The sequence below is a fragment of the Phyllopteryx taeniolatus genome, chromosome 10 (assembly GCF_024500385.1).
Source record: "Phyllopteryx taeniolatus isolate TA_2022b chromosome 10, UOR_Ptae_1.2, whole genome shotgun sequence".
NCBI classification, from domain to species: Eukaryota; Metazoa; Chordata; class Actinopteri; order Syngnathiformes; family Syngnathidae; genus Phyllopteryx; species Phyllopteryx taeniolatus.
In genome coordinates, this window is record NC_084511.1 from 19,530,782 (window position 1) to 19,543,466 (window position 12,685).

A 12,685-nucleotide genomic window follows, 5' to 3' on the forward strand; every position below is an offset into this window, starting at 1 on the left:
ACGTTTAAAATAAAGGAGAGGAGCCGCTTTGATTGGTGGGTAATGAAGTCCGCTCTAAGCACACCCACAGTGACGCAGCCCGCCCATTGGGCAACGCTGGTATATAAAATTACCAACACTGGTGTAACGCTGCCCACGAGCCTGGATTCATGCCAGTCACGAAAATAGGTCTCTAAATGTCTACTGGTTGGAGATACAACATAAAGCCTGTTTCGGTTTAATGTTTTAGAAGTCACAAATGCTTTTTATAGCATAATAAATCATCCTTGGGGTCGCAATAATGTTAGAAGGAATATGATTATCTTAATTCATCTTAACTTCCTGCAAAACAACTACTAATATCATGATGGTGCCTGAGGAAAGTTTAGCTGCAGGCAAATTTCAGGTAGTAAATCTGAACCATAAAAACATTGCCAGTTTATCTAGGTTGTAATACTTATGAGGAAAATTGACCTGCTGGGAACCTGAATGTCAAATTTCACGAGACTGTTGAAAAACTGATGATGTAGTTTGGACCAAACCAATGACTGGCTAGTAGAACTAAACGTCTAAGGTCTGTGTGCTTGAATGTTAAATTAACTGTTTAAAAAATAACAGAACTGTGAGGCAGTTATGCTTACCATTTTCCACCGTGCCGCTATATAGTGTATATACAGTGGGTACGGAAAGTATTCAGACCCTCTTAAATTTTTCACTCTTTATTATATTGCAGCCATTTGCTAAAATCATTTAAGTAAATTTTTTTTCTTTACCTCTCTCACCAAGGCTCTTCTCCCCCGATTGCTCAGTTTGGCTGGACGGCCAGCTTTTGGAAGGGTACTGGACATCCCAAAAGTCTTCCATTTAAGGATTATGGAGGCCACTGTGCTCTTAGGAACATTAAGTGCAGGAAATTTTTTTTTGTAACCTTGGCCAGATCTGTGCCTTGCCACAATTCTGTCTCTGAGCTCTTCAGGCAGTTCCTTTGACCTTATGATTCTCATTTGCTCTGACATGCACTGTGAGCTGTAAGGCCTTATATAGACAGGGGTGTGGCTTTCCTAGGCAAGTCCAATCAGTATAATCAAACACAGCTGGACTCCAATGAAGGTGTAGGACCATCTCAAGGATGATCAGAAGAAATCGACAGCACCAGAGTTAAATATATGAGTGTCACAGCAAAGGGTCTGATTACTTATGGCTGTGGGATATTTCAGTTTTTATTTTTTAATAAATCTGCAAAAATGTCAACAATTCTGTTTTTTTTTCAGTCAATATGGGGTGCTGTGTGTACATTAATGAGGGGGAAAAAAAGAACTGAAATCATTTTAGCTAATGGCTGCAATATAACAGAGTGAAAATTTTAAGGTGGTCTGATAACTTTCCGTACTCACTGTACATATATATATATTATACAAATATATATAAATGTTAAATCTATAATAAAATTCCTAAATTTAAAATATGAACATTAAAACTAAATGTTATATATAACTAAATGTTATATATAATATAAATATAAATATAAAATATTAATCTTAAATGCTATCCATCCATCCATCCATCCATTATCTGAGCCGCTTATCCTCACGAGGGTCGCAGGAGCGCTGGAGCCTATCCCAGCTATCATTGGGCAGGAGGCGGGGTACACCCCGAACTGGTTGCCAGCCAATCGCAGGGTACATATAAGCAAACAACCATTCGCACTCACATTCACACCTACAGGCAATTTAGTCTTCAATTAACCTACCATGCATGTTTTTGGGATGTGGCAGGAAACCGGAGTACCCGGAGAAAACCCACGCAGGCACGGGGAGAACATGCAAAATATAGAGTAAATGTTTCAGGTCGAACTAAATATTTAGCTAATATGCAAATCCACACTGCCAAGAAACGGAAGTACCAAAAGAAAAACTTTTTTGCATCAAATAACAACATCAAAAAATATAATAAAATAAAAAAACATCGTATACAGTTGGGCGACTGGTTAGCACATCTGCCTCACAGTTCTAGTAAATATTGTTTTAAATGTGCAGAAAAGTGACTCTAAAATTTACACCAGTTTTTTTAAAAGACTGTTTGAAGCTAAATGTGACAAAATGCTGCTGTTATTTTCAGTGTGAGCCGATTTACAAACGGCACCCCATAATGCGTATCACGATAATGAAAAGAATCCAAATGTGTTTTATTGTGCGTGGACTAAAATTGTACATGACCACCCATCGACACCCACTCTCCATCCATCCCCAACCCACCCACTGCGCACACGTGCACACGAACATGCACACTCATACATGCACACGTATACACGCGTGCATGAACACACACACATGTACACTAATTATTGAATTTTCCTTTTTCTGTTGTAGATCGTGTGAGTTTTTTGTCTGCTGATGATTTAGTGAATTATGTGTCACTGACAGTGTTAGTGGTTAATTTCATTTGCCCGACGTGCGTGCAGCCAGTGTTCCCACTCAGTGACGGTGTACACGTTAATGTAGGTGTGATATGATCCTGTATACGTGCACTGTGACTAACTGGTGACCACTTCAGGGTGCAGTCTGCCTCTTGCCTGAATACAGTTGGGGTAGGCTCCAGCGTCCCCTGACCCTGAACGGGAAAAGCGGTGTAGAAAATGGTTGGATCGATGGATGGATTTAGCGCTATCATGTGTCTGGGGATGGTTTGCCATGGTAAATCTGAAGCAGATGTTATCTAAAAAGTACCACCAATGCTGCCTTACCTTGCGCTGGTGCCGTGGCTAAGCAGGTTGATGTTCCCGTTGAGGTCATAGCTGTAGCGCCACTGAGGCCGCTCATTGACAGCGGCACTTTGCAGTTGGCTGTCTGCGTCATACTCATAGGTATATCGTGTCACATTGCTGTCCACGCCCACCCTAATGTCACAGGTGGTTGCACGCCCTGCAGAGTCATACTGGATGGTCATCCAATAGGCGATAGATTTGAGGATCTCGTATTGGACCTCCACCACTTGGCCATATGAGTTAAACACCTTGGTGTGCTTCATTAGATGGGTAGTGATCACCTAGGCAACGGCAGATTGTTAGCCAGGAGTACTCAAAAGTAATTATAAAAATATCAAAATAAAAATAAGTGTAAAGTTAAAACAAAACAAAACTCTTCCTGTAAAGATAAAATACATTATTATTATTATTATTAGTTTTATCAAATAAATTCACAGGCTGGATAGTCCATGCCGAAGCAACATGTGACCTCCAATTGTATGGACAGTTCACCTTATGAAAAGATTTACGGAAATGGCATCTGCTATCAAAGTTAAGGCAGAGTATTCCATTGTTTTGCTTGTTCAACTTATGTTTTTAAATTGTACAACCAATTAAATGTTACTTAAATGTTACTAAAAACATGCCTGTACAGGTTGCAAGATGACCCTGAAACGGACTGTGTTTGACCTTAAAGGTTTCACTGTATAATATTATGAACAAACAAACAATTATACAAACCAAAAAACAAAACAGTAAACCAATAAACCAGCAAAAGAACATTGATTGAGGACAAAAGGTTTCAAAAGTTCTCACTGTGGCCAGAAATAATAATGAAAAAAAATAAACTCTGTTTTCAGCGGCCAAAATATAAATATAATCAAATATTCTTAACAGCTGTTTTGCGTATATGCCTTTAATTTAATTTACCTGGTTAAGGTCATAGAAGATGACACTGAACTTGCCAAACTGCTCAACCCGCCCGGACACATCAACATAACGGTACAGATCGATCGGCAGGGGAGTCTCGTTGATGACGGCCTGCATGCTGGTCACTCGGAAGTTATTATAACTATAGTCGAACCTGGCGTTGACCAATCCCTCCTCACTGAAGCGGAAGATCTGCCGGCTGGTCAGTGGACCTACCCCACAAAAATCAGAGGCATTAACAAAAGACATACGCACACACGCACACACACATGCACACACACACACACACACACAAAAGTCCCCTCGTTGACCATTACGCCACCCAGCTGAGCATACCTAATCAATTCAATGGACGGAGAGAGTTCTACATCATAAAAAGCGATACTCAGTGCAATCCATTCATTTGTAACTACCCGCACACCTCTCTGGCATTTCCAGTCCTGACCTTTAATATGGACGGATAATGAAGTCTAAAGATAATAGCCATGATGGGCCAATGTGCGTCTTAATGTCAGAACATCAACTTCAACATTGTTCGGCTAATATCTTTTTCGCGACTACCACTCATCCTCCATTGGGGGAAAAAAAGAAGCCTGTTAATGAAACAGCATTATAGCACCATTTGAGAAGACTCTGATTGCACTTAAAGTGAATACGCGCCTGGCTTAGCAGACATCAGAGCTGGATCATCAATGCGTCCTGTTTTTATTTTCTTTGTAATATTGAATCTACACCTCCACAAATGAGGACATGGCAGATTCATCCAGAGTGAGTAGCAGGCTTTACGACGACCCAAGGGAACTCACAGTAGGCTTCTAGAGCTGTCATTTTTCCACTTCCTTTTTGCTCATTTTCTCTTCTCACATATATCCCCTTTTTTTTTAGTCTCAACTCTTCACTGTCTCCTCTCAAGTGGACAATTACCACTATCTGTCCTCACTCCGAACATCTGTTTGCTCTGCTGAAATGAGATCAGTTAAAGGAAGGTGAAATCTTTTCACAGTGAGGGCAAAAAGATAAAACACCCAAAAACACACACCCAAAAACACACGTCCTGCCCACACCATGTTTACCCAGTGACTGTTAACCAGAGTTTTCCATGTCAGGCACAACAGCAGAATAATTAAAGAAAAACAACAATGTGTATGCTACATCAATTATCAACATCTCCATGTTAAGGGAAAAATTACATAAAATCAGTTTTTGAACGAGGGATGATAAAGATTTTCCTCCAATGTTAAAACGATACTATAAAAAGCAGCATGGTGCGCAGCAATTGATTATTTGGCTTCACAACACACTTCTGATATTTTCAGAAATGATCTTACTTAAAATTTCACATCGACCGAGCAATGAGTTTATAAATTGTTCTCAACTTTGAGTAATTATTTTCATTAGGGCTATTTCTAGGTTTTTCTTGAAATATCAAAAATGGTTATAATGAGGGCGGCACGGTGGACGACTGGTTAGAGCGTCAGCCTCACAGTTCTGAGGAGCGGGGTTCAATCCCCGTCCCCGCCTGTGTGGAGTTTGCATGTTCTCCCCGTGCCTGCGTGGGTTTTCTCCGGGCACTCCGGTTTCCTCCCACATCCCAAAAACATGCATTAATTGGAGACTCTAAATTGCCCGTAGGCATGACTGTGAGTGCAAATGGTTGTTTGTTTCTATGTGCCCTGCGATTGGCTGGCAACCAGTTCAGGGTGTACCCCGCCTCCTGCCCGATGACAGCTGGGATAGGCTCCAGCACGCCCGCGACCCGGGTGAGGAGAAGCGGCTCAGAAAATGGATGGATGGATGGTTATAATGAGCCCTAAATTTTCTCAACTCAATTTCTAGAGCAGTTTAATGACAACGGCAGCTGTAACAAAATGCTGCACATAAAACATACATCATAACAGAATAAAATAGAATAGAACTTTATTTTCACAGTCACAGAAACAATGAAAATGAGTTAGACATACTCACAAATATAAGCACACAATTACCAAAAGACACTTATTTACAGAACAAACAACTGGCTGGCTGGTGGTCAGAGGCATCCTTTATAAGCCATCCTTTGTAGTCTGCCAGTATAGGTGTCCCTGAGGATAGGTAGTCTACATCCAATCACCCACTCTGCTCCTTTCACCACTTGTTGCAGGTCCCTCCTGTCCTTCACTCTACAGCTGCTGAACCAACTTCTACAGCAAAAGACGAGGATTTCTATGGTGTTTGTCTATGCTTAGACCTCAGTAAGTAAAGCTAATTGATTGATAACAAACAAGAGAAAATAAACCTCAACATTTAAAGTTCAACTCCATACTTTCCCAACTACTTTTTGAGCTAGGGTTGAGTATACTACATACAGTATATGTATTCGTTTCAGTTTCAGTTATACAGTTGCACAGTGAGTGGTCTGCCGTTAAGGTTTTGGGTTGACTGCATTTGCACACATGCACGGCCTTATTCACACTTCTGCAATTGTTGTTTCCACCTCCTGAACGTTTGATCCCACAGTCACGTCACATTGCAGATGCTTTGAGTCACACTCCAAAGATGATTGCACATTGTAAATATTTTAAAGTTTTGCTGAGCATTGAGTGCTGAGCAAGTGCACGTGTACCTGTCTGCCTGTATCGTATAGAGCTTATGAAGCCATTATGGGTGAGATGGATGGTTTTGACACTGCCAGAGGCCTCGTCATAAGTGAAGGTCACCAGGGTGGAGTCATATGTCACCTCGGAAAGACGCGCTGCTGGTGTATACCTTGGAAAAACAAAAAAATAACACATTAGTTAGTTGTAATGTATTATAAACTAATTATGTGTACTAATATGTTGATTATATTACGTTAAAATATTGGAGCATACACAACAAAGAGACATAAGGTCTCTTTGGACATACTATTAATTAGTTGATAAATCAATGAGACGTTTCGCTCAGTGAACTTAAAAAATATAATATAGCAAAACATGAACTATTCTATACTTTGAGCTTTCTGGTAAATATTTTGAATAGGACCTTTTTTGTACCCCTTTGATCCTTTATTTTCTCCATAACGTGTAATTGGTTGTACAAATGCTTGGTCTTAAAATGCAAAAATCTTATTTGGATGATTAAAGAGCAAGTCGTACCACTTTGTTTATTTATTTATTTTTAATCGAAATAAGGTCAAATCAGTCAATCAGTCAAATCAGGGCTGTAGAAGTTATGGCCTTTCAAATCTTGAAAATGTGATCAATTATTTATTGAAGTGTCCCCATTAAGTAAATGAGTATTAGAAAAAGTTAAAACACTACCTCAATCAGTCCTTCAGTTACCATTAAAATTAGATCAGTGGAGGCTGTTACTGCTGGCTCTGCTGTTGCTGTTGATGCTGATGACGATGATGATAAAACGGTTTAATCAGTCTTCCTATCAGTCTAATTACTATAATTTGTAGGGACGTCTGACTTACGATAGATGTCGATGCAAATTGTAGATGATCTGAGAGCGAGTCAACAGTTTTTGTACTAATCCTTTGGCACGTTTTGCATATGGGAAAAATACATATAACACACTTTGGTGTCGCCAGCATCATCATCAACATAAGATTTGTTTAGTACCTGTAGATGACACTGCGTCCTGTTCCCAAATACTGAGTCCTGAGCAGCCTTCCATCCAGGGTGAAGTCCTGCAGGAAGGACGCCAGGCTGTCAGGAGGCGTGTACATATTCCTGTAGTAACCAATGGACAGGAGCGAGTGTAGACTGTGTTTGGTCATGCTGGGCATCGTGACTGCCATCAGTCGGTCTGTCTGGTCGTATTCAAAGAGGTATCTCCGTTGGCTGTGCAGAAGCAGCATAACCGACTGCAAGAATGCAAGAAGACAGATGTGATGAGCAGCACAGTGAGAGTCATTCTCCATTTGGACTGACCTGCTTCTTTTTTAACCTTTTGGTTTTATTAGCAGTACTTATTGTGATTGTATACACACTAAGATAAAAAAAAAGAAGTCTAAACACTCCTTTTTCAATGTCGGGTTTTTTTTTTAAATCTAAAAAAAATTAGACCAAGATAAATCATTTTAATACATTTTCCTCCATTAAAGTGACATACTCTGTAACCTGTACAACTCAATAAAAAAAGGATATATTTTAGAGAGGGGAAGTAAAAATTAGAGATACTGTGATTGCGGAAGTGTGCACACCCTCGTATACCTGGGGATGTGGCTGTGTGTAGAATTAACCAATCACATTCAAACTCATTTTCCCACGTTTGGTAGATTTCAAGTGTGCTTTTATTTCTTTGTAAGAGAAGGCCTCCGTCTTGCCACCCTACCCCATAGCTGGGACATAAGACAGGAGATTGTTGTCACAGTTACTAAACGGCCAGTACTTCACAACTAGCAGAAATTCCTGCAGCTTCATCAATGTTGCTGTCGGCCCTTTTGGCAGTGTACATGACCAATTTTCTTCTTGTTTTTTTTTTTATCAACTTTGCAGAGACGTCCAGTTCTTGGTAATGTCACTGGTGTGTCATACTTTCTCCACTAGATAATGACTGTCTTTACTGTGTTCCTTGATATATTTAATGCCTTGGATTTTTTTTTTTTTACCCTTCTCCTGACTGATTCCTTTGAACAATGAGATCCATCTGATGCTGTGGAAGCTCTACTTGGACCATGGTTTTCGTTGTTAGATGTGACTACAAAAATGTCAGGAAAAGCCTAGTAGAATATCAGAATTTTTATTTGGGCTGAATCAGAGGCACTTAAAATTGTGTCAAAATAGTGGCCACATCCCCAGTTATGAGAGGTCACAATTGTGCAACCACATCAGTTGTTGAATGCTCTTTCATTAAAAAATATTTTAAGGACAGAAATTAAACCTAAATTTGTCGCACTTTTAAAGAAACATGTTGGCATTCACTGCCTGCTTATGGTCAATTAGTCTCATGTACGACACGCATAACAAAGTTTATTAGATGTAAAGCCGTTTTCAGTCAACACAGTTGCTTGAACACACAATAAAGCCTAAAGTTCAATGCCTTGACACTGTCACTTTAATTTCTGTGACAACTTTGTGTTATCATGTACAGTATGCTTGAATAAAATGTCAAAATGAAAGATTACAAACTTTGAAACCACATTTTGAAACATTCATAGTTTATAAAAATGAAGTTGGAAAAACTGACTTTTAACCTTAATTTTAAAAGGAAAAACAGTAAAGTTGCATTTTCAGGTAATGTAAATAGCTGAGTAATTCTGAAAACATCTGCTCAGATCTTACTTTGTCTATGTATGTGTAGCTCCATATCTTCCCATTGACCCAGGCTCTGGAAACCACCTTGTCGTTCTCATATTTCAGACGTTCAAACCATTCTCCACGGTGGATGGCTGACAAGAATCCACCTCCCGAGTAGCTGACATTTACTTCAGTGTATTTGCTACTAGGAGACCAGACCACAGGTCGGCCATGAATATCATACTGGATATGGAGGGTGAACTTCCGGTGGTCATCATAGATCTTCCCCACTCGTGTGCTCTGATCAAAGTCTATGGACAACAGGTTCCTGTTATGTGCCTGAGAAGTCGAGAAGAAGAAGTTGCAAATGAGGGTAAGCTTGAGGCAAGATGGCCAAAGTGAACAGAATAAAATAAAGCAATCAGGCAACATTTTGCCCTAACTGCTGTTTAATCAAAAATCAAAGGTCATAAGACACAGGGATATATAAATCTGTACTATAACTTTCATGACTTGAGATTAATCAGAAGTGACATTTACAGTAAACCATGTGCAAATGAAGTATCCTAATCAATTATTACGCCTGAAGTTTCATTTTCTTCGGAAACTATTATTATTATGTTCTAATTCCACTGAAGAAGAGAGGTGTCAGTGTGGTATGATTGTACGTAACTGTTTGTGACTCATTTGTTGACGTATGCATTGCAAGTGATGACAATAATCACTTAAAACAATTATGTTTTAAGGGGGGGAGATTGTTGAGAGCGTGTTGAGAGGCTGTGATCTGAACAATCTCCCATACGCCCTCCTCATGAGAAAAAGAAACCAGCGTCTTCATTCCTTTTGTGTCTATTTTTTATAATGTTGGGTAAGATAAATCCAACAGTTGTATTTGCCCAAACTACTTAAAAGTCTCACTGATTGATTTATAATACTCTATGTATAGAATGTTTTGTCAAGTTTATCAATACTTTAAGTACTGTATATCAAGGTCTGCTGATGTGACTAATGGATGTCACAAACATGTTATTAAGACACTTGAGAAATGTATTGAATTGTGAAAAAAAACATAATACAGTATGTCCGTTTACAATTACACAAAATCTCCAAGGGCTTTTGAGTCACTGAAAATGGTGGTTGTACAATGGCTGCAATTCATAAACAGTAAAAAAAAAAAAATAAAAAATAAAAAAAATGCATTTGTATAGCTTTTTCAATGAAAGCTTTACTTCAATTACATCTCATTGGTTTCAATTTTAAATCCAATTTGGTGGTTTATCAAGGTAAAATCATAAATGTGAAAATACTTCTGTTCCTAATTGTATGTATGTTTTATAGTGCCAAACTCCACACAGAAACATTGTTTTTGTGGTGATTTAGCATTTTACCCTGAGTCTGCGTTCATAAGTGGTGTAGTTAGTCTTGCTCTGCTCCTTCCTCTGCCTCCACTCGATTAGGCTGGGGGCGTGGTCACCGGGCAGGCTGATGTTACAGCGGCTGGCGGTTGGGCTGACTCCACCCCCAACACCCCCTGGGAGGAAAGGCTCTGTGCTGAGGGACAGCTCCATCCCGCTGGCCAGCGATGCAAAGAACGAGCCATCGGCGTTGACTTTGTAAGAACTCTGCGCATGGTCTGGGTGTCGATTTATGGGTATGACACACACATGCACACACGCCCAAACCACACATGTACGCAATGGAAATGTACGGCAACAAGGAGAAAAAAAGATCAGTCTGTGTTTCTCATTCAACAAAAAAAAAAAAAGGTGTTCAAGCCACAGTCAGCGTTATGAATATAAGAGCTCCTTAAAAAACTGTGCAGGAGAAGAAAGTAAAACAAAGAGTGGTTAAAAAACAAAAAGTATGTTCAATGTGTGATTGATGGCTGTGACAGTTTTTCACACATTTTGCAGTTTCTCACGAAGCCATCTTATCCACAAAACTGTTTCGAAGTGATGTACAGTCTGCACAGACGACTCAAGCTCGTTTTCACATTTGCCCCATTTTCAAAACACAATGATCCGATAAATGCCATAATAATAAACCCATAAAGGAGCAAGTACTGGGTTGTCATTTCTATCCCTCATGAAACCTTTTGTAAGTGTTGGTGCCTCAGAGGGGCTGACAGTTTAGAGAACTAAGGGTTGGGGGGAGCACTCTAACTGTTCCAAAGCAGATCTCTCATTCTGCAAATGCCTTCATGCATGTACTGTATAAGAGCAGACCAGGACACCATTTCCGTGCTGGGAAGCAATTAAAGGGATGACATGAGAAAAAAAAAGTGCTCCCATGATCGCCATGCACTCTCATGTTTTCCCATTTTCAGTTCTACACTCAATTATTTTTCCTGGGGTCTAATAATATCAGCCTTTATAAAGAGTAAAAATTTATATTTCTTTAACACTTACATACTGTTCATTTTCCATGCATACATAGTATCTGTATGTTGTAGTTAAATGTTGACCTAGGTAAAGAATATCCTCATTATAATAATCAAATTATGAACAATAGATATTTTCAAAATGTATTAAGAGCTTATCTGACATTCGATGGATGATTAAAGGGAGTTTGTAGTTTAAAAAACACTTTTTTTTTTTTTTTTTACATTTTTGTTAAAACTGTCTTTGTGACATGCCAATAGAATATCATTAAAATTATCTTTTGAAAAATCATAACTCTCTGGTCCCATCAAATATGTCTAATTTAATTTGAATGATTATTATTATGGCGGCACGGTGGCCGACTGGTTAGAGCGTCAGCCTCACAGTTCTGAGGTGCGGGGTTCAATCCCCGTCCCCGCCTGTGTGGAGTTTGCATGTTCTCCCCGTGCCTGCGTGGGTTTTCTCCGGGCACTCCGGTTTCCTCCCACATCCCAAAAACATGCATTAATTGGAGACTCTAAATTGCCCGTAGGCATGACTGTGAGTGCGAATGGTTGTTTGTTTCTATGTGCCCTGCGATTGGCTGGCAACCAGTTCTGGGTGTACCCCGCCTCCTGCCCGATGACAGCTGGGATAGGCTCCAGCACGCCCGCGACCCTAGTGAGGAGAAGCGGCTCAGAAAATGGATGGATGGATGATTATTATTATTTGAAACTGACTGAACAAGCAGCACTAGCCAATCAGAGACTATAGAGACAGGAGCCTCTTTTGCTCACGCGCACTGTTGTGCTCACAGGGAGACAGCAGCCTCGTGAAAAATGAGACTGTCAGGGGAGTTGCTAGGCTGAAGCCCCCCTAAAAACTTCTCAAGCTCCTCCCTAAATTATTTGGTAGTATGGGTTTATGGTGAAGTTTTATTCTCTTAGCACCCTTTAAACAATTTTTAGCAGCCCTAAAATAAAATTAGGTCTCAAAAAAGACTATTTGCGCTGCTTTTAAAGGGGTTGAAATAAGCCGCTCCGATTGCACAGGGTTGAAGTTGGCTGTGGTGATGCCTTCACCAGCGCAGACATCCCATTTTAAATGCGCTCAGCCTAGATTTGTGCTAGTCACTTAAATAGCGCCCATACTGGTAAATCTAAAATAAATTTTTAGCAAACATAGGTCAAATTGGACCTGGAACAGCCTCAGTGTACACTAGCTTTGTGGCACCTGTATAGAAATCCTGATGACTGAATGAATGGATTGACTGACTGATTGATTGATTGAATGTGAATATACTGTATGAATGATGGTTTAAAATATGTTCTTTCATTTTTGTGGATTGTAGATCACTTAAGTAAAAGTCATCAATTTTCAGATTGAAAGAATGACATTTAAGGTATTTTTCTTGCTGTCAAAGGTTAAAACGAATCAAATTTGACCATAACAATATACTGTATAAGGAT

General features: G+C 39.6%; 1 protein-coding gene across 2 annotated transcripts in view; it reads right to left on the bottom strand.

Annotated features, from left to right (window-relative positions):
* The window catches only part of tenm1 (teneurin transmembrane protein 1), a 220,131-nt gene that overhangs the window by 5,089 nt on the left and 202,357 nt on the right, over positions 1–12,685 (bottom strand). For both annotated transcript variants that reach the window (XM_061786698.1, XM_061786697.1), the window contains 6 exons: positions 10,245–10,489; positions 8,902–9,195; positions 7,237–7,481; positions 6,255–6,397; positions 3,653–3,864; positions 2,723–3,024 (listed from right to left, as the gene is read on the bottom strand). In XM_061786698.1, coding sequence (XP_061642682.1) covers positions 2,723–3,024; positions 3,653–3,864; positions 6,255–6,397; positions 7,237–7,481; positions 8,902–9,195; positions 10,245–10,489 — 1,441 coding nt within the window. The remainder of the gene's footprint in view (positions 1–2,722; positions 3,025–3,652; positions 3,865–6,254; positions 6,398–7,236; positions 7,482–8,901; positions 9,196–10,244; positions 10,490–12,685) is intronic.